General features: G+C 49.8%; 1 protein-coding gene across 4 annotated transcripts in view; it reads left to right on the top strand.

The window, feature by feature from the left end:
- Nucleotides 1–19,241, top strand: part of LOC308058573 (immunoglobulin superfamily member 2-like) — a 46,885-nt gene extending 27,644 nt beyond the window's left edge. For 2 of the 4 annotated variants that reach the window (XM_080374532.1, XM_080374530.1), the window contains 2 exons: nt 144–542; nt 3,146–19,241. In XM_080374532.1, coding sequence (XP_080230658.1) covers nt 144–542; nt 3,146–3,342 — 596 coding nt within the window. In that variant the 3' untranslated portion in view covers nt 3,343–19,241. Of the gene's footprint in view, nt 1–143 lie in introns of all 4 variants that reach the window. The other 2 variants (XM_080374531.1, XM_080374529.1) reach the window with 1 other exon arrangement.
- Nucleotides 19,242–19,720: the final 479 nt, after the last annotated feature.

Here is a 19,720-nt window from a genome sequence, read left to right as displayed (position 1 = left end):
TGGGGGGGTGGTGTGTCTTGCAAAAGGCCACACCAATTCCCCCCGCTTCACTCCAGGTTTCTACCAGCCTGCAGGCATAGGCAGGAGCATTTCTGTGGCAGTGCAACACCGTAACATCTCTTTCTGCTTGTACCCTGCCTCAGAGCGTGAACTGCAGCTGGAGAAAACCAACCGCAGCATCTCAGCCAGGGAGGGCGAGGAGGTGACGCTGCCCTGCCTGCTGCAGGGTGCCCGCCAGCCCACCACCACCCACCTCGCAGCCACCTGGTTTCGGAGTGAGGAGAACGGCTCCATCAGGTCCCTGCTCACCCTCCACTGCAACGGTGCCATCGAGTACCCCCGAGAGAGCCTGGCGGGGAGGCTGCACCTCCGCCGCCCCACCGCCACCGACTTCAGCCTGACACTGCACAGCGTGGAGGAGGGCGATGCTGGGGTGTATCACTGCCGGGTGCAGGAGTGGCAGCAGCAGAGCAAGGGGAAGGACTGGGCTCTGCGAGCCTTGGCATGCTCAGGGTACATCCAGCTGACTACCATCCCACCAGGTAATGCTGCTGGGCTCGAGGGGCTGTTCACCCCACACCGGTTCCCCCTTAGGTGTGCTGGGATGTGGCGGGGGGGCAATAATGGCAGCTCTCTGCTGGTGGTGCTGGCTGCAATGGCAAGGATGCAGCGGGGCTGGGAGGACTTGCTGAGGGATTGCAGAGGGGCTCAGTGCTGGGGGCGTCACCAGGGTTGTGTTGGGAGGCACGGGAGACCTTTGACGGACTTGTGCTGTGGGCCTGATGGGGGGAGACGATGAGAACCTGGTCCCGTTGATCTGCCAGGGCTGAAACCCAGGTGCTTGGCATTGTGAACATTGGAGGCGGTGGTCAGGTGAGGTACCAAGAGCTCTGACTGTGGAGCCATCCAGAGGGTATCGAGTGCGCTTGTGTCTCCGGTGCTTTGTAGCTTGTGGCTCTCTGCGGGACCATGGGTGCAAACACCTGCTTTCAGTCACGCCATTGGGGCCTGAACGCTAACTATTTTAGGGAAAAAATTCTTGGTGTGATTTTGCTGGCAAGTCCATCTCCAGTGAGGTCGCTAAAAACAGCCTCCATCCTCTTGGGGTGCAGGCCAGGTGCAAAAATAGAGCTGGATTCTGCATACAGAATTTTAAATAAATAAAAGCAAAGGTTTCCAGTCAGGTGCACACAGTGTTTCTAGGGAGGTAATAGGCAGGAAAAAAGTACTTTTTTGTTGCCTCTTTGGGGAAATAGGCTTGGATGACCCATGTGGAGGAAAAAAATATGAACCGTGAAATCAATTGTGTTGCAGCCAGCTGAGGGGCTCCTGCAGTTGTTCTCGTGCCTTCAGCCCTGGAGATGCCATGCCCGAAGCCAGCCTGGGTGCCTGCGCGCTGTTATAACTTCTGCAGCAATTCCCAGTGCTGACCAGCATGGAAGAGCTCAGGGGGACCTTGTGAGCCCTCCCTTGTGCTTGCTGCTGGCACAGGCAGGCACAGAGCCTGCTCGCATGACTCTGCACCTACAGCAGAACTAATCTGGATTTAATTGCACGGGGAGGGACTGACAGCGCTTTATCCCCTTGCTGTTATGTTCCTGCTGTTGTCCATCACGGCTCCCTGTAGCACGGAGATTTCTCCTTCATCAGCTCCCTCTGTCTCTTGTTACCCGTTACTGGTGGAGTAACCGTTGCTAAAATTGTTCAGTAACTGCAGGAAAATTCTCTCCAATTTTTTTATAAGTGTTTTTGCCAAGTGGTTTTCATGGTTTTCACAAAATCCAAGAGATTAGCTGGGTGTTTTTTCTTTCTCTCTCTCTTTTTTTTTTTTTTTTTTTTTTTTTTGTATGTATATGCGCATACATGTTTCTCTACTGATGCAGGTATCTCAAAATGCCTCTCTGGCTCATGGATTTGAATGTTCTGGAGATTTCCAAGGGGTAATGACACAACCATGTGCAAGTATTCCCATAACCAGGAGTAATTTCAGCTCTAATCCCTGATGCTGCCCTTTAAGGATGCCTCCCTGATACTATAGAAACATTCATGCAGTGGAGACTTCTCCGTTTTCCTATAGGGGAGTAAATGCCGCTTCCATCTGTATGGATGGGGCACAGAGCTTCAGAGGTAAAAGCCAGTTTCACAGCCAGGGGTAGCCTCCAGGTTGGTTCATCCCTAGGGTCACACCTAGCCCACCAGGCTGTGCGCGTCCCCCGTGGACAGCTTCAAATCAGCAGCCCTGCAATGCTCAGCACAGCTCTGCAGAGCAAAGCATCTGCAAAGCATCTGCACCTGGGTCTTGGATAAACAGGAGAATTGATGAACAACGCTTAGAGATGGATACAACAGACCCAAAGGAGTTGGCTTAACCCTTCATGGTAGGCCAGGTGCACCTGAGGTCAGTCTGTGGTGTGGAAGCTATGTGTCAGTTTTTGATGTCCAGGCTTAATGGGTAGCAGTAAGGAGCCCTGGACAAAAAATGGAAATGCTGCAGATGAGCTTTTCAGCTGGAACAGGACTGATCAAACGTGGGGGGTTTGGAGTACCCAGAAGGTCCACCAGAGGTACAGGCATCCTCCACCTCAACTGGGGAGCTGTTCTGCAGGAGCTGCCAGGGATAGGGATGGGGCTCACAGCTGCCTGCAGTTCGGCGTGGCTGAAACAGGAGAGCAGAGGGGCAGAAGCAAGGAGGGGCGGGTGGCTGGGGGAGACAGGGACCTCCTTGATCTGTTTTCCTTTACTTTCCTCTTGTTCCTCCGTGTTCGGTGGCACAGCCTCTGGCAGCCCTCTCCCTCACCCCACCACCACTGGTGTCGGGCAGGGACACGGCGGGTGGAAGGGTGTTGGCTTTGCCTTACTGAGCCCAGCCTGGACTGGGTTAGCTGGAAAACCGTCCTCTTTCTGTCGGGATGTTTCAGCTGAATGACCTGGGGCTCTATCTGACCTCCCAAAACTAGAAATTGAGGCAAATTACCTGATTTGTCTCCCTCTTCTCCTCAGGTAGCCTGTATGAATTCTTAAAAATTAGTTAGTAGTGTTGAAGATTAAGGGGAAAAGAGATCAGAAGATAACCTATAGAAACAGTAAGAGAGAGAAAATCAAACCAGCTTGGGGCCTCACGTTTTTCCTTTCTTTTTTCCTCCAGGGTCAACTGTTTTGTCTAGGATCTGCTCATCCCCATCACTGCTGAACTTCATCCTCTACTTTCCGCTGGTTCTGTTCCTTCTCCTGGTCCTTGCTATCTTCTGCTGGTACTTAAAATTTGGAAAAAGCAAGAAGGCTAACTTCACAGGTGACCAGCTGATGGAACTGCAAGGGTCTGGAAGGGTCCAGAAGACTTAGCTGGTCTGTAATGGCAGCTGTAACTTGCAGGAGTGGAGCTGGACAGCTGAGGAGGACTGAGTACGTTCAGAGGGGCTTTTATTGTTTTGTAGTAGCTCTTGCAATGAATCCTTGAAATTGCGTGTTTACTTTCAGTGGAATGAAGCGGCTTTGAATTACTAAGCAAATAGGGTTTTGATAACGGGTGTTCCTGCCTCATAGGTTAGGCGCCCACCCATTTCACACTCTGTTCATTGTGGTATATTTTGAGCTCCTTGCAGTATGTGTCTCCCACTGTGGGTGGAAGTGGTGTTATTCCTCTACAGGTATAAGGGGAAAAACAGCTCTTTTTGCACTGCAAAACAAAACGATCAAATTGCTACTCATTTTAGGTGACTTGACAAAATCTATGTCGTGTGCAGGCTAAAAACCAGTGGCAGGGCTGCAAGTGGAGCGTTGATGTCCCTTCTAAGGCATTGCACTCTCCTTTGCGCCTACCCTTTGCTGGGAAAGCTCTCAGACACTGCTGTCTCCTTGTTCTGAGAGTGCCTGTGCCCAAAGAGCATCTTCTCTGAAAGGAAACGGGTCTTCATCACCAAACCTGTCACAGGAACATGAACTGAGCAAGGCTGGCTGGGGCTGAAGAAAGTCCATAGCAGTGGTACCACAGCCATCCACAAAAACCAAACCCTGTTGACCCAGTAAGGGACTCGCATGAAGTCTTGGATCCCAGAAGGAAGAAGCGGACACCAAGCCATCTTGGAGATGGGTGTACAAAGACTTTCCAACTCCTTCTTTTCCTGACACTGCTGTAGGAAAAGGCAGCATCCAGCCCCCCATGCCTGGGCTGTCTGTGGGTCAGGAACCTGCAAGGCTGGGGTGTAGTATTTGACAACTCCAGGTTGTACCATGTAATAAAAAAACCTGTGTGTGCTCGCAGGGCAGTTCCTCTGTGCTCTGGGATCCAGCTCAGGCTCACCTTTTCAGGGCTGAGCAGCTCTGCTCCCTGAAGGCTGGCTGCTGGCTGATGCATTAGGGGAAAGGAGACTTCAGTGCAGCCCCTGTAAGCCAAGGGATCTTGGCCCCTAATCTGCCAAGTGGGATGTGGTCCCAGCGGGTTGTAAGGTCAGGTGTTGGGGCAACACCTAAGGCACCATCCTCAGACAAAAGCAGACATATAGAAATCATGGCATGTTGTTCATGAACCTGCTTCCTTTGACCAGAGGGCGGGTTGGGGACACCACAGCCCATTTAGATGATCTATTCACATCCTTTGCTTTTCTTAAAATTAGAAAAAAAGGTCTGCTCTGCATTCTGAGGAACTGGGAGGCGCTTCAGTCCCTTTCTCCTTGAAACAGCACTTTTTGCATTGGTTTGAAGACTCCTGCTCTTGTTTACCTGTTCAGCCACTTCTGTCTGTAAAGGCTGGCTCCAGCTTGCTTAGCCTTTCCCTGCGGGTTTTTTTCTGAACCTCACGCAGCTTTTCCCTTTGCAGCCCTGACCCCAGCTGTCTCTCCCGCGGTGTGAGTGCTCAGAGCCGCACGTGGGGCTCTCTGCAGAGGTTTCCCCCCTGCCTTGTGGTTTATGTCCCGTTTACACATCCCAGTAGGATGTTTGATTTTCTGTGTGTGTGTGACAGCGCGGCACTGTTTGTGCTTGCCTCGAAATCGGCAGGCTCCTCTCCTGCAGATTTGCTGTCTAGCAAGTTGTTTCTCCACTGTGTGTTCAGGTTGTTGACTTTTCCTATCTCATCGAAGCACCGTTTGCACGGGTCTGTTGAACAACTTTCTGCACCCTTTTGCAAAAGATCCTGCTGTTTGTCTTAGTCCTGTCTTGATAACGCTGTAACTCATGGACCAGTTTCAGTCCTTTTTGACAGAGCAGCAGATGCTCCCAGGACGTCAAACTCCTACAAGCTTTGTGAAAAGTGGTAGCTGGATGCAGGAGAGGAGGCAGGCGAGTTGTCCCAGCCAGGGAAGGCTGCAGTGTGCATTGCCTGACAGCCAGCCCTGAGCGAGCTGTACGCTGGCTGCCTGGCACCAAGCTCGTAAGGGATACAGAAAGGAGCTGTCGGTGTGTTAGGGCCTGGGAAAGGAAAGAAGGAACCATTTTTGACCATACACTATTAACAATTAATCTGTGCGCGTAGTTTATCTACCAACTTTGTGCTGTCTCTCCATGTTTTCATTGGGATTGTTTTCTTAGCTTGCCCGTAAGAGTACCTTGGGAGTATGCTCCTTCACAAGCCTTGGTAGGGTCAAGAATATACGATGCCCTCTGCTTACCCCTCCCACAAGGCTTGCAGCCTTCCTGCAGGGGAGATTAGATAGGTCTGACACGCTCTGTTCTTGTTTAAAACAAACAAACAAACAAAAGTTTCTCTTCTTTTTTTCTTGCATTCTTCTAGGTGTTTGTAAGCACTTCGTATATCCCTGAGGACTGCAGTTAAGAAGATGCAGGTGTTTAGTTTCCCCTTCTTTTTAAAAATAATATAGCCCCTTTCTTGTCACTTGAAGTCTCACACCTCCTCAGGTGTTACTGCAGCAAACCACTAAGAGATGACTTGACAGCCCACGCTTTATGTGTCTTAGGATGAACCTCATCAGGGAGCCTTCTGCTCCAAAATCTGATTTATTCAGGTTGCTACTTCAGAGCGCTGGGGTGGTGGTATGGGACAGCCCTTACCCTGCCGCAGCAGTCGCATGTGTGGGTCAGTCTCCGTACGCCCTGCGAGCCCTAGGAGTGACTTGGCTGGGCTTGGTGCATCCCCCAAGCCCATGCTGGCCCCTCGGCCGCCTTGGTGCGCCATTGCAGGTCTGTGGAGGCATCTTTGCTGCCATCTGATCTTCATGTGAAAAGCTGCAGACCTTACTGCAACACAAGGGGTTTGTGTCTGGTGCACTAGGGGAGGAGGGGGGCAGGGAGCAGGAGGTTTCCCCATCAATGGGGCACTTTCTTCTGTCCTGTTTTTGCTCAGTTAACCGGAGGCCTGTGTAAGTAGCAGCTTTCTATTCGCATGGGTTTCGAGGTTTTAATTTCAGTTTGTAAAGTGTGCCTAGGGCCTTGATGAAGGGGTCTGCAAGAGGAATATGTGTTTTTGCAGTGGCAGGGTTTTTTCTCTTTATATTTTTTTTTTCTGGCTTTGCTGGATCACCGCCAAACCTTTTGGCTATATTTTTTAAAGATGTATTTTTTTCCGTGAGTGAACTTAGAAAGAGTTGTAACTTACCACAGCAAAAGGTCCAAAACAGTCCTATTTTTAAAGAGAACATTTCACTCAGCTGAAGTGAACGTAGGAAAGGGAGAGAGATGTGTGTGTGTGTCGTGGGTCAAGGGGATGGTGTTTTGTTGCTGGGGCTTTTGGCCACCTTCACCCACCCCCATCTTTTTTTCCAGGTCCAGCCTCAAATGTAAATTAGAACAGCTGATAAAATATGTATTTTGCTGTTACAGCCCCGTGGGGGAAAACAGTGCAAGAGCACGGTGCCTGCAGCCCAGCAGTGCCCCCGTCACACCCTGTCCCCCCGATGCGCCCTGTCCCCGGGAACGTCCTGTGCAAGGCCAGCATGTGGTGGGAAGGTCCAGGGTCCTTCCGCAGGCTTTAAAACAGCTTGAAGGGGCTAGAGGGCAATGCAGAGCTGGGCTCGAGGAATTAATCCACTGGGAAGCAGTTGCATGGGGCTATAGAAACACAAGAGCTGTGTTGTGCTCTTGTGTTTGCTGCAGGAAGGTATGGAAACTGTAAGGCAAGGGGAGAGCAGCGCTGCCTCCTGGGCAAGCGAGCACAACTCTGCAGCTTGGCAGGCTCTCCCTGTTCAGAAGATGGATGATGTAAGGGTGGGATGGGTGGGAATATAATCCCTGTATTGCATTGCCTTCCTGGGACGCTTTTATAGCACCTGCCTTTGGGCAGGAGCAAGGCCAGCACTGGGTGACCACCAGGACAGCTCGTCCAACATGCAGCGGGACGGAGGATCAAACCAGTGACTCCCTCACCTAAAGCTGGGTGCACTGAGGACCTTTTGCTTCAAGGTTCCTCTGTCCTGTGAGGAGGGGAAGGGCGGGTGATGAGGCAATTGCTGTGCAGGAGCGGTGGGAAGTGGCTTGCGAGCAAGGAGATGCTTTGCACCCCGTGGCAGCCGATGGCTCCATGTTCCCTGGCCTGCCCTGCTCCCTGGGAGCACCGGGCACAGCAGCAGCATGCTGTCATGTGCTGCCAGGGCAAGGTTGTTGAGGAAGGTTGCCAAACTTCCCAGAAATGCTTCCAAACAAACGACTTGGAGTTTTCCTGGGGTGTCCCCTCTCAAGCAGCGTCTCTTCATTCCTTCCTGTTAACTCTGAGTTGGGTTTGAAATTTGCCATCTTGTTTTCTTCCTGTGAGAAACTATTTAAAAACTGGATATAAAAGATGCGCTTTTGATATGTGCTCTGGTCTCACTTGATGCCATTTTGCATTCCAGCTGGTTCCTGCAGCCCCTGCTTGTTTCACATGTCCTTTGGCCTTGGTCTTTGGCACCTAAGACAAAGCAGATCTGCTCCTAGGACTCTAAACCTTCCTTAACCACTAAGACACTGCTGCATTGTATCTGCCTACCTCTGGTTTTGGGGTCCTTCTCCTCCAGTCCTCTGCCTCCTACCTCTTTTCTTCCAGCAGATAATACAGGATTACAGCCCTGTTGCACAGGGCAGGAAAAGGCAGCCCTTGCCCTAGAGAGATGCTTTTCAAGGCAGAAGCAGTACAAACCGTGGGGCTCGAGGTAGGAAGGATGAGTGAGAGGTAATGTGGTATCTGGTTCGCTTTGCTTGCAGCAGCAAGCAGAGGGACCAGCTCAGCAGCATCCTTTCAGCCAGCCGCACTTACCAACAAAGAGGCTGGTTGTGGTGGTGTGGGACTGACAATATTAGTGGTCCCGTACCTACTTGGGCATTTAAAAAAAATAAAATAATCTGTTCAGGGCCTTTGTTTAAACCAAACACGAGCGTGTTTCCATAGCAGCTCCTATTTAGAAACACAAACTGGAAAGCAAGGTCCAGATACCACTTGCTTCTGCAATTAGGAACGGAAACAGAATACCACAAACAAGAAATTTGTGCATGTGCTCGTCTGGGCTCTCTTGCTTTCATTCATTACATTTTTTTTTCCTGTATGTTTCTGAGGAGAGTTGTATGTTTATACGTGATGCTGGCAGGGAGCTGAGCCCTCCTCTGCAGCCAGTGCCAGTCAGCAGCCCAGGGACGCGTGGGCACAAGCTCGCTACTTGCCATTGCGAACCACTCACCTCCACAGCAGCTTTATTTAAAAAGAAAAATCCACGGTGCTCGTTCCCCCTGCAGGCACTGGGCACAGGTCATTGCCTGGGCTGCTGGGCCAAGCGAGGGGAGAGGGAAGGGAGCTGCTCCTCTGGCATCACTGCAGCCTGCCCTGATGGGTGTTGTCCTCGGACCCCTCCTTTGGGGAACCATCACGAAGGCGCAAAGCACAGCGGGGGTGGCTGCAAAGCAGGGAGTGACCTGGTCCCTGGCCTTGTGCCTGCTGTTACCTGCTCCTTGTAGGGGTGGGAGGAGCATCCATCTCTGGGACTGTTGTCCAAGTGTGAAAATTAACCAGCGGCGCGGGGGAGAAGCATTGGTTTTATCATTATTTTAAGTGGGAGGGAATGAATCGGTGAATGCTGGGAGCAGGATGGCAAACCACGAGGGGCTGTGGTTCCTCACAGCCCCCTCATGGGATGCTGGTAGGGAGGAGAGACCCACTGTCCCGTTTGGAAGAGAAGGGCCATGACCAATCGCTGTTAAATGTGGCAGTAATGCCTCACGCGGTGGCCACGGGATAAAAGGCAGAGGCAGCCTGAACTGTAAAGACGTTTCATTTCCCTGGTAATGAAGGAGACACACTGTGGCAATGAAACCAGGGAGAGAGAGACCGTGAGATGCTAATTTCTGTTCCTGCTGCCACTGCCGCTTTGATCTGAAGCAAATGCCCGTTTTAAATTGCAAACGGATGCAAGTCAGATATCATCCAGGCAGTGGCTTACAGGCTTAATGAAGTGGGACGTAGGCTTCTGCCTGATAACATTAGGAGAGGCAGGCAATTCAGAGAGGAATTACTGAAGGTCTAAAGAGATGGGGGGGAAGGATGGGGATGTCACGGGGTAACTCTTACTGCCATCAGTGTGGCACAAAGTCCCCCATTTTCTGTCCTTGGGCAAGAATCTGTCCGGTGGCTAAGCCCCTAGCCCCTCCGTGCCTAGAGAGAAAGCTATGAGCATACTGTCCCACTGTCACACGTCTACGTTTTAAGGCACGCACCCTGCACAGACAACACAAGGTCATCCCGCTCCTGGGTCTCCGGGTGTGAGCATCAATTTGATGCGTTCCCCAGGCGAGGCAAAGGTATGGGAGGCCAGGTAGCTCGCTTTGGGCTGTCATTTGGGCACTGAATTGGACTTAAGCGAGAAAAAAAACTGTTGTGACTCGACTGACAAGGCTGTTCTGGGGCAGACCCAGAGGCTCCCGGGAATGGGGTCATCAAGCCAGAAGCAGTGATCTGGGAGCTCACGCTGGCTGACTGCCTCTTCTTGAGACTGCTTTGGGCAAAGATCTGACCTCTTTTGACGAATGAAAGGTAAAGGGGTAATTATTACATCCTTTGCTAACACAAGGCTCTTGGGTCCTAGGATCAGGCCAGAGGTTTTTTGATATCTCATGTGGGTGTTCAAAGGCTTGGGTGGCTGTGGTACATGGGAAGGCTGAGGGACCTGCAGGCAGCTGGGAAGATGGACCTCTGCACCAAGCAGGGGAGAGGTGATCTGGCCAGTGAAAAAGGCAGGTGCAGCTCACAAATCTATTAGGTTCTCAAAGGTGTCAGTGAGTATCTGGGTGAGAAAAGTCTCATGGATGTGGTCTGTGCAGAGCCAAAAGTCTCCACAATGGCCACCGTCACAGGATCTTATGGAAATTAGGTAATGACAGGATAAAACTGGCATGGATAAACTATTTGTTAAAAATACAAGGCAGAAAAGAAAGTAAAGAGTTCTGACAGAAAAAGGGAGGTCACCGGGGATGAGACCTGTGCTGCTCAATGAGCACACAAATGGCCTGGAAAAGAGGATGGCTACTAAACAAAGAAAGATAATGTTATGTTAGTCAAGGTGTTAGGAGGGCTGGCTCTGATGAAATACGTTATGAGAAAGCGACTGGGTAATGAAACAGTAGGTGACATTCTGTATGAGTGACTGCAGAACGAAACATGGTGGCAAAAAAAAATATCAGTCTCAGCTTCACGGATAAAGCAATGGGCTTTGAGCTGCCCATCATCATTCAGAAGCAAGATCTTGATGTGAGAGCAGCCAGGTGTATGTAATGTCTGCATGACGTTCAGAGCCGCCAAGCCAGCAGACAAGATGTTGTGTTTCATCAGAAAATACAGGCCAAAATAAACAGCATCATTCTGCTGCTGCGTACACCTGCAGTGCACCCACCCCTTCCATGCAGGGACGTTCCTCCACCCCCAGAGAGGACAGCAGACCTGGCAAGGGCACAGGGAGGGCTGGCAGTGACTGGTGAAAGCCATGGTGTGGCTTTCAGCTGGGGGAATGGCTGAACCACCTAGGCCTGGCAGTCTGGGGGAGGTGACCCCCAGCTGTGAGAGGGGTCTCATAGGGCCGGGAAAGGCTTGGCAGCGGTTGCTATCCCTGCACGAGAGCAGTGGGATGCTGAAGAAGGTTGCTGGCAGCAGCCTCAAAACGAAAGGAATGAAAAGGAGCAGGGTTTTCACACAACGTGAAGGTGGAAAGCTCCTTGCTATGGGATGCTGTGCTATAATTTCGTGTTTTCCAGGAGAAAACAATCAAGAAAAGAGCCTACTGAGCATTGCTAACGATGAAGTAGCATCCTGGTAGGTCCATGAGCTGTGCATTGGTAGGGGTCTGGGGACATGTCACACTTGACCGCTCTGCTTTTATCTTCTGCTTTAAGCCTGTGCTTTTGGCCATTGCTCAGACAAGGTGAGGAAGTAGATTGTCTGACCACATAGACTTTTTTAACATTCTTATTCCATGTTTACTTTGTAGATGTATATATAACTGTATAAGATGTAAAAAAAAGGCTCATACCCACGCTTTTTCACATTTTCTCTTCCTTTTATATCCTCTAACAGGGCTTTTTTTTTCTTTCTTTCTAAAAATGCTTTTCAAATCATTAGAAATCCTCTTCTGGTAGAGTAAATCATGTTAATTTGTAGGCCAGTAGGCAAGATAAAGTTTTTAGATTATCCTTTCTTTTTGCACAGCATCTTCCATTCAAGGACTTCACACCATCACAATAGCATAGTTGAGAATTTTCTCTGCTTAACAAATGAGGGAACTTAGACACAGTAGTTTGCTGTGAAACAGGCAAAGAAATCAGAAATCTGCTTTTTTAGAACATCTCTAGAGAAGGAGACGAAAGACTTGACTCTAAAAGTGAGAATCAAAGGGAAAAATCTCTCTGCTGGACCCAAAATAAGTTTCCATAGAAACAGGTTTTTTCTGAAAATGAATTACTGCAGTGTCAAATGAAGATTGTGGGTCTAATTCTGCAAAATATTTAAGTGTGTTCTTTGCTTATCCCTATTCAGCTCAGGATGCAAGCATGTGATTTCCATGGAGGCTTATGTGCTTTATTTGATGGAAGTAGAAATAAGGATAAGCTGTGTTGAATTAGTATCTGGGCTTTCATGTGCTTCCTCACCTCTGACAAACTTGCAAGTTATTTCCTATGACAGCACGTGTTGCTTTGCTGCTAAAAGTAGAGAGGCCACTGCACAGACCCCAGTGCTTCAAACTGGGAGTTCAGCACAAAGTTCCAGCAGACTCTTCCTGCTAGTGGGGAGTGGAGTCAGCAGAGTGTTTACATTGCTGGGTACTTTATTGTTTTGTTAATTAACTTTTCCTATTTACGTGCAGATTTAAATTTACATGGGATATTTATTCTGTAAATGAACGCCATGGTGATTATCAGATAATTAACTTGAGAATTGATGGCATAAGAGGTTGAGATGTGTTCCTAATCTATCTTTTGTGCACCTCTATTTGTGGCCCATAGACATTTTGAAGTCGGGATAGATTCTTAATATCTTGCATGCTAATTGCTTTTATTGTGACTGTGTGCTGGTAAATGATTTGGTTTAGTTTAAGCTATTTAAAGCTGTTTTGTGGGGTTTTTTTCTCTCCTCTGTTGTGACTTTATGCTCAGCCAAATTAATAGGACAAATAAGGTCTGACTCAGAGTTTTATTCCCATTTGCTATACTTGGAATAGAAAAAGCTTTTGTGTAGCCCAGCTGCAGCTACTCTTCTTCATGCAAACTTTCCATGTTTTCATTCCCTCTTTATTTCACATTGCCTTTTAACTATTGACATGGGGAGGTGTCTATTTGCAGACACCACACGCCAGACACCCCCCCAAGCATTTCCCATCAGTACTGTAGAGCCCCACATAATGTACTTAAGCCTACTGATGCTTTGGGACTCTTTTCAGCCGCTGAAGAGTGAATAATCCTCATGGAAATTGTATCTAGTGTTCGTATTCCCTCCCCTGAGCCCCTGTGCCTGTGCCAGACAAACTAAACTCTCAAGGCATTTAAACAATCCATCTTAATGTAACATTCAACATGGGAACTGTTGACTTGTTGTTGAATCTGTGTCAACAATCTCCCCCGCTAGTCACCCACCAGGCTGGGGCAGGCGCTGGGGTGGTGATGGTCACTGGTGGTGATGCTGGTGCTGGAGCCCCGGTCAGTAGCGGAGGGGCAGCAGCTGAAACGATCCCCCAGCACTGCTGGGCTTCGGTTTGCCCTTACAGCTGGAAACTATTCTTTCTCAACGCGTTCTCTGACAGGGAGATGGAAGACGGTCTTCATGTCCCAGAGATCCAGTTGTTTCTTAGTGCTTGCTGAGAGCCACGCTTGCTTTGCAGGCATTTGCCCCTCCTCCTCCCTGCTTTGGGATGAGATTTTTGTTTTGTCAGTGCCTGCCATGCTGTTACCATCAAAAGCACATGCAAGCAACGGCAGCATTTATATCTTTCCTTTGTTGGTGGTTTTCAGCTCCAAGCTTTTCAAAGTGCGAGGAAAGGATGCTCTCAAAGGAAACTACATCCCTCCAGCAGGACCAATGAGGGGAGTGCAGGTGCCTGATGGACAGTCTTTTTCCCAGGATGCTTTTAGATCCCTGAGGGTGCCTGTGACCTATGTCAAAGCATAAAGCTTTGAACAGATTTGCACAGGAAGAGCAACTTCTATCGTCCTTTTGCTGATTCCTCAGGTCCGAGCGGGGCCTCTGATCCCCCCTGCCCGGCAGCGATGCCCACCCAGCGGCAGAAGATAACCCTGCCTGCTCCCCAGTCGGTCTTGCCCAGGTCCCACTGGAGGCATCTCGTGCCCACGAAGCAAGCCACAGTGCTGTGCACACCTTCCTGGACGCTGCAGGAGTGAGCCTGCTGGGTACGTCCTCACGTGAGCCATCTCTGCCAGCATCACAGCCAGCACATTTCCCTCCTGCACTTGCAAAGCCTGCTGTTTGCATGCCAAACTGAAGTCATGAGAATGAATAAAACCAACCTATTTTTAATCCAGTGTGAGATCTCTTACTCTTGCCTATTTTTTTTTTTTCATAATTGCTTCTCTTTTCTGCTAATTATCTGAAATTTAGCATCTATTCCTGCCTTGGAGTGTTACTTTGATAACCGGTGTTAAGGAAGAGGATTAAGACTGTTGTTAGCAGCGGAGGCTGCAGGACATATGGGTGCTGCAGACCTGTTGGTGATAGACAGAAAGTTGTTTTGAGGCAGTGGGACAGATTGTCTGGGAATCCTGGCTTAGTAGCAATGAAAGGCTGATGAGGTAAGTAGCGCTGGGAAAATCCTGTTAGGGAAGGAAAAGCGCAGACTGGAACTGAGCGATCACAGGATGGCCAGTATTGAATATACAGTTTCACTACAAAATTGAATTCACTTTTGGCACCGAAATGGAATTCGTATTTCTCTCCCTATTGCACTTGCTTCATTAGCAGGCTTGTAAGGCACTCTGAACTTTCCAGTGTTTAGTAATGGATTAGTACCAAAAACTAGCTCAGAACCCAAGGCAGTTGGTTCAGGCTTGGATCAGGCATTTCCAACTCCATCTCATTTGCAGATGCCGTGGAGTGGGATGAAGGGTCCAGAACAGCATCCCCAGATCTGGTCCCTGTTGACATGACAGAGGTTAGAAGCTCCCTGCTGAGCTGAAAGGGAGCTCTTTCTGAATTCAAGCAGTGCAGCCTGGGCAATAGCGATGTGTGCACACACGTATGGTGAAACCTTTGGGTAACTACCAGCACCACCCCGCCAACACTGGGAGCTGCCCTGCAGCCACAGCCGACGTTTCCAGTGCTTTGCAGCACTCTTCCTAAAGCACCTCCCTGGCTCTGTTTGCGGGTGATCTGTTACCCGTTCTCTACAACAGGTAGACTACCCATGTTTTATTTGGGACAGGGGTGGGACTGGTGATTTGTGTGCTGCCGTGGGTGTAGGAGTCGTGTGGTCTCATGGTGAAGGGCGATTGCTGTGCAGCACGAGGGGACGGATTTGGATCAATGACACAGAAGAGTCTGGATCCACCAGCTGAATGGGTACGTGGGTGGGACATCCAAAATCCCTCAGGCACGTTCCTAAATACAGCCTCTCCCATTCCCCACATCCTTCTGACTGGGGGCAACAAAGTGGCAGGCTTGTGTCTCTTTTTATTCTCTGCTTTTTTCAGGAGGAGATGGGAGGATGGGCAATGGAACAAAGCCTTCTGCAGAAAAAAAAGCAGCAGCGAGGGGTCTGCAAGCAGAGACAACGCTTCTGTCAAAGGCATATGATGTCTGGGGGTGGCACAGTCATGGTTCCCCCTTGTAAGAGGTGAGGGAGGGGATGCTGGGGGGGCGGCGTGTGTGTGTGGCTGGGGGCAGTGTCCCTGAGTAGAAGGGGAAATTTTGGCTGGGAGCAGAGCTGCACAAGGGCCAGTAGGTGCAAAGACCCGGAGGGAGGCATCAAAAGATCATCTGGTCCAACCTTTCACGGGAAAGGGAGCCTAGATGAGATTATCTGACACCCTGTCCAGTTGTGTCTTCAAAACCTCCAGTGATGAGGACTTCACCAGAGCCCTGAGGAGGTTGTGCCAGCAATTGTTCTCAGTGTAAAACATTTATTTCGTATATCAAGATGAAATCTCTCCTGGTGGTACTTGTACTCATCACCCGTTGTCCTTCCATGTGGTTCCTTGTGAAGAGAATTCTTCTAATTCTGTCTAATTTGTAGCCACCCTTTAGGTACTGGAAAACTGTGGTGAGGTCTCCCCTGAGCTGCCTTCTGGGAGAAAAGACCCAACTCTTCAGTCTTTCCTCATAGGGCAGGTTTTCCAGCCCTTTGATCATCTTCATGGCTCTCCTTTAGACCCTCTCCAGTGTCTCAGCATCTTTTTTGAATCCTGGGGACCAGAGCTGGATGCAGTAGACTAGATGTGACCTGACAAGCACCGAGTGGAATGATCACATCTCTCTCTTTGCTAGTGGTGTCCTTGTGGATGCAGCTCAGGATCCAACTTGCCTTTGTTGCTGGAGCAGTGCACTGCCAACTTGTGTTCAGCTTGTCCGTCAGGACTCCCTGGTCCTTGAGTCCTTCCATGCAACTAAAGTCAGGAGAGCCCTGGTGTGGCAGATGGTTGTCTGCAGGGTTTGCGTTTCTTCAGCGGGTACCATGCAACTTGCCTGGCTGCCATGCTACAGTGCCTTGCCGTCCCCCCAGGGAGAGGGGAGACGACCACCTGGCATGGGTGGCAGGGGCGGTTTGTGTGCTGAGGGTGGACAGAGTAATTGCAGTGTCGGTCGGGAAGTCTTTGATGCAACAAGAACAGCGGGGTGCCGTGACGTGTGGGCTCCCCATCCCTGCAGAGAAGCAGCTTCTTCTTTCTTATGGGGAAGTGCTGGGGCCAGGGGAGGCCACCAGTGCCTGTGCTGTGGCTCCTGCCTTGCAGATCTGCTGCCCAACACCACAGGCTCTGTGCATGCACATCTTCCAGGCGAGGCTCTGCCAAGCTGGCATGGGCATTTGGAAAGTATTTTCCTGACGCTTGTATGGAAACTGCTTAAGTCTATTTCTGTAAAATGCCATTTTTCTTTTCAAAATCCCCATCTTCCATCTCTGAGCTGCAGAGCTGACCCCCAGCATGCCGAGTCTCCACATGGAGCCATCTCTCCCCTGCCTGCCTGGCTATTTCTTAGTTTCTCATGCATCACGGGAGTGAGCTGCACAAAAGCCTTGCTGTTCCCTTCCCTGCAACTCAGCACTCCATCAGCCACAGCAAAACTGCAAGCGTCTCATCAACTTTTCGCTACTCTTAGTAAAAACTCTGAATGCTTGTGAAAAATCTGGCAGTTGCATGAGCTACAGACTCGGCAAGGTGAGCAACATCTGACAGTAGATGAATCCAGTCAGAAAGACAACCTGGAAAATGAGAAGGGCTGTACAGAGCTGTGGGAACACGGGCATGTCCCGCTGCACCGGGCAGGTTGCAGCTAAGTGGGAAGCTGTCCTTCTCCTCTTCCACAGACAGAGGGGAAGGGGAGCCAGCTGGGCACCTAGCATCTGGTGGAAGCAATGCTTGGACCCTTCAGCTAGATTCTGGGGAGTTCAGTCTGCCCCATCCTCCCACAAAAAGGTACGCTGGTGGGCAGAGAGGAGTGCCAGACCTCCACCTACAGCCCTTTAGCTGTTATCAGCTTTGTTGGCTCTTGAATCGCATCTTTTTCTTTGAAATCTGACTCTGGGTTAAGATGAGACTCTATTTCTGAATCCTGTTCAGGAGGAATGGAAGAAGGGTGGCTTGGAGACCTGTTTCACTGGCCCCAGAGCCATGGCCCACACAGCAGTAAGGAGTGATCCAAGGAAGAGATGGCCCTGTGGGGTTTCTGGTTGAGAGGTGGACAAGAAGGCTGCAGGGAGATCTACAAGAAAGTCAAATTAAAACCATGATTTATTGCTTCAAAATCTTGAGAATTGCCATACCTGGAAGAAATCACCATGGGCTTTTGGTTCAGCGGTCAAAACCAACATCATTACCAGCAGGATCCTGCCACATCTAGGTGGGCTTAAAAGCTTTTACAGAGGGCTAGCGGCTTGTGGGTCTTCGTTAGCCATGCCCACACATCATCTGGTGATGACAGGGACCCATGAGGGACCCCTTGCACTGGCATGGTGGCAGGGGACACCTTGCCTGCCCCTCTCCAGCTCCTTTCAGGCGGTGTAGGAGAGCGAGAGGCCCCGGTTAGATGCTGTGTGGCCATCACAGACATGGCACAGCTGCTCACCGCGGCTGCTCCAGCTGGTGTCGGGGAGGGAGCGGGGGCCCAGCACAGCCATGTGCAGCAGGGTAGGGGGCTATGCCCGGCACTCGGGGTCAGGAAGGCTGCCAGAGCATCTTGGCTAACTTTGGTTGGGACAGAGCTTTCCACCTCATCTTAGGTTTGAATAATGTTGCTGTGATAAAGACATCAAGATGGAGACACTCCAACCCTCTGCTTGGAGTGAACTACAGTGGATAATTATCTTCCTAGCTGAAAGCACGTGGTTTGTTTTGGTTTTTTTTTTCCTGATAGGGCTTGTCTGGCTCTAACTTTCAGCCACTGACTCTTCTTTTATCTTTCTCCACGGAATTATTAAAGACTCTTGTGAAGGTACTTGTTTAAACCATCTCATAAGTGTTTTTTTGACAAGCCAGACTAAGCTCTTCATGCTCTCCACTGGACAGCATTCATCCCAGTTGCAGAAGATCAAAATGGGCTTAAGCACGCAGAAGCCTAGAGGTGTTAAAGCATTGATTTTCCAAGTAACCCATATTGGGAGCCCTGCTTAAATATTTGAGGGTTGAGACACCTGTACTTAAAAGAGAGCAATTAAGGAAATTAAAGGTGTTCTTGAAGGGCTGAATAATTCCTTCACATTGGTTTCCACTACTAAGGTGGCTCTGGAGGTGCTTATGCAGACCTTGCTCTTTTCTGGACCAAGACAAGATAGCATCAGAGACTGAGAGGAGGAGCTGGAACAACCAGACTGCATAAGTATCGGTAAGCTGCCAGGTCACGATGGCATCCAGCCAAGAGGTTTCAGGCAAGATGAAGCCGAAAGAGCCGCATCTTGAAAAGAAATATTTCTTCTCTTGTTGAAGGAAAAAACCCACAACCAACCACAAAAAAAAAAAAAAAAAAAAAAAAAAAAAAAAAAAAAAAAAAAGCCTCAGAAGAAAAAGCAGTGTTTGATAAGGATGGAGAACGTTGTACTCACATTTTTAACGGCTCTTGGGATGATCTAGAGAATTACAGGCCTGTTCGACATGCATGCAAATGAGTGCAATACCTAGCAAATTAGGAGAATTGGCCGTGAAGCTTACACGGGTAAGACTGCTCGGAGATGCAACCTGCAGAGATTCTGCAAAAGGAAACTGCGTTTCCTGAACTCTTGCAAGTCTTTGAACAAACCAGTGAATTAGCTGAGAAAGAGGAACTGTCTGATATCATTTATTTAGCTTTTTGCAAGGGCATTTTCAGATGTGGCTGCAGATTTCCAGCTAACAGCGGAGGAAATGGCTTATCGCTACGGCTCCGGCACCGGCGAGGAGGTGGGCGAGCGGGTGCTTTAGTGGTGGGGGGGGGATGAGGTGTCAGAGCAGCAACTCGATCAGCCCCGGCACGGAAACCTCTGGGGACAGGGGGAAATGCGCTGGAACTGCAGCGAAGCTCCAGAAGGAGGAGGAGTGGTGGGTTGAAGACCTGAAGGGGGAAGCGATGGATTCACTTGGAGGGCAGAAGGAAAAGGACGGGTGGGCAGGGGTGCCTGGAGGTGCTGAGGGGTGGCAGTCATTGCCTCCGCCTGGTACTGAAAGGTGTGTAGGACACCAGGCAGCTGGGACAAAGCTGCTTTGCTGGGCAATTTCAGGGGTCTGTCTTAGACCAGTCCTGGGGGAAATGTTGAAAGAAATCCAGAACAGGTGACGATCCAAAAAGAGAGTATGTAGAGAGGATTCCCTTCTTGGTAACATCCAAGTCAATAACCTCCAGGCACGGAGGACTGGGCTCTTGCTGAGCCACCAAAGCACATCTGATCGATAACTCAAAGTCCTGACTTGCACATTAGCAGAGTCAATTATCAGCTCTGCTCTCTGCTTCCTTGATTATTATTTCAGCATGTAGCAGCTGCTTCGCCAGCGTTATGGCCCATCACACTCTGAAGGGACTGAGTTAAATGCAGATTATTGACTGATGAGGCCATAAGAATGTACTGTAAAATATACAGCCATGCTCACCCATAAATCCCCAGCGAGAGTGTCTTTTACAGACATTCCT

This window comes from Falco punctatus (assembly GCF_963210335.1).
Source record: "Falco punctatus genome assembly, chromosome: 2".
Classification (NCBI taxonomy): domain Eukaryota; kingdom Metazoa; phylum Chordata; class Aves; order Falconiformes; family Falconidae; genus Falco; species Falco punctatus.
Note: the sequence above shows the minus strand (reverse complement) of the source record. Positions and strands in the feature narration are given on the sequence as shown.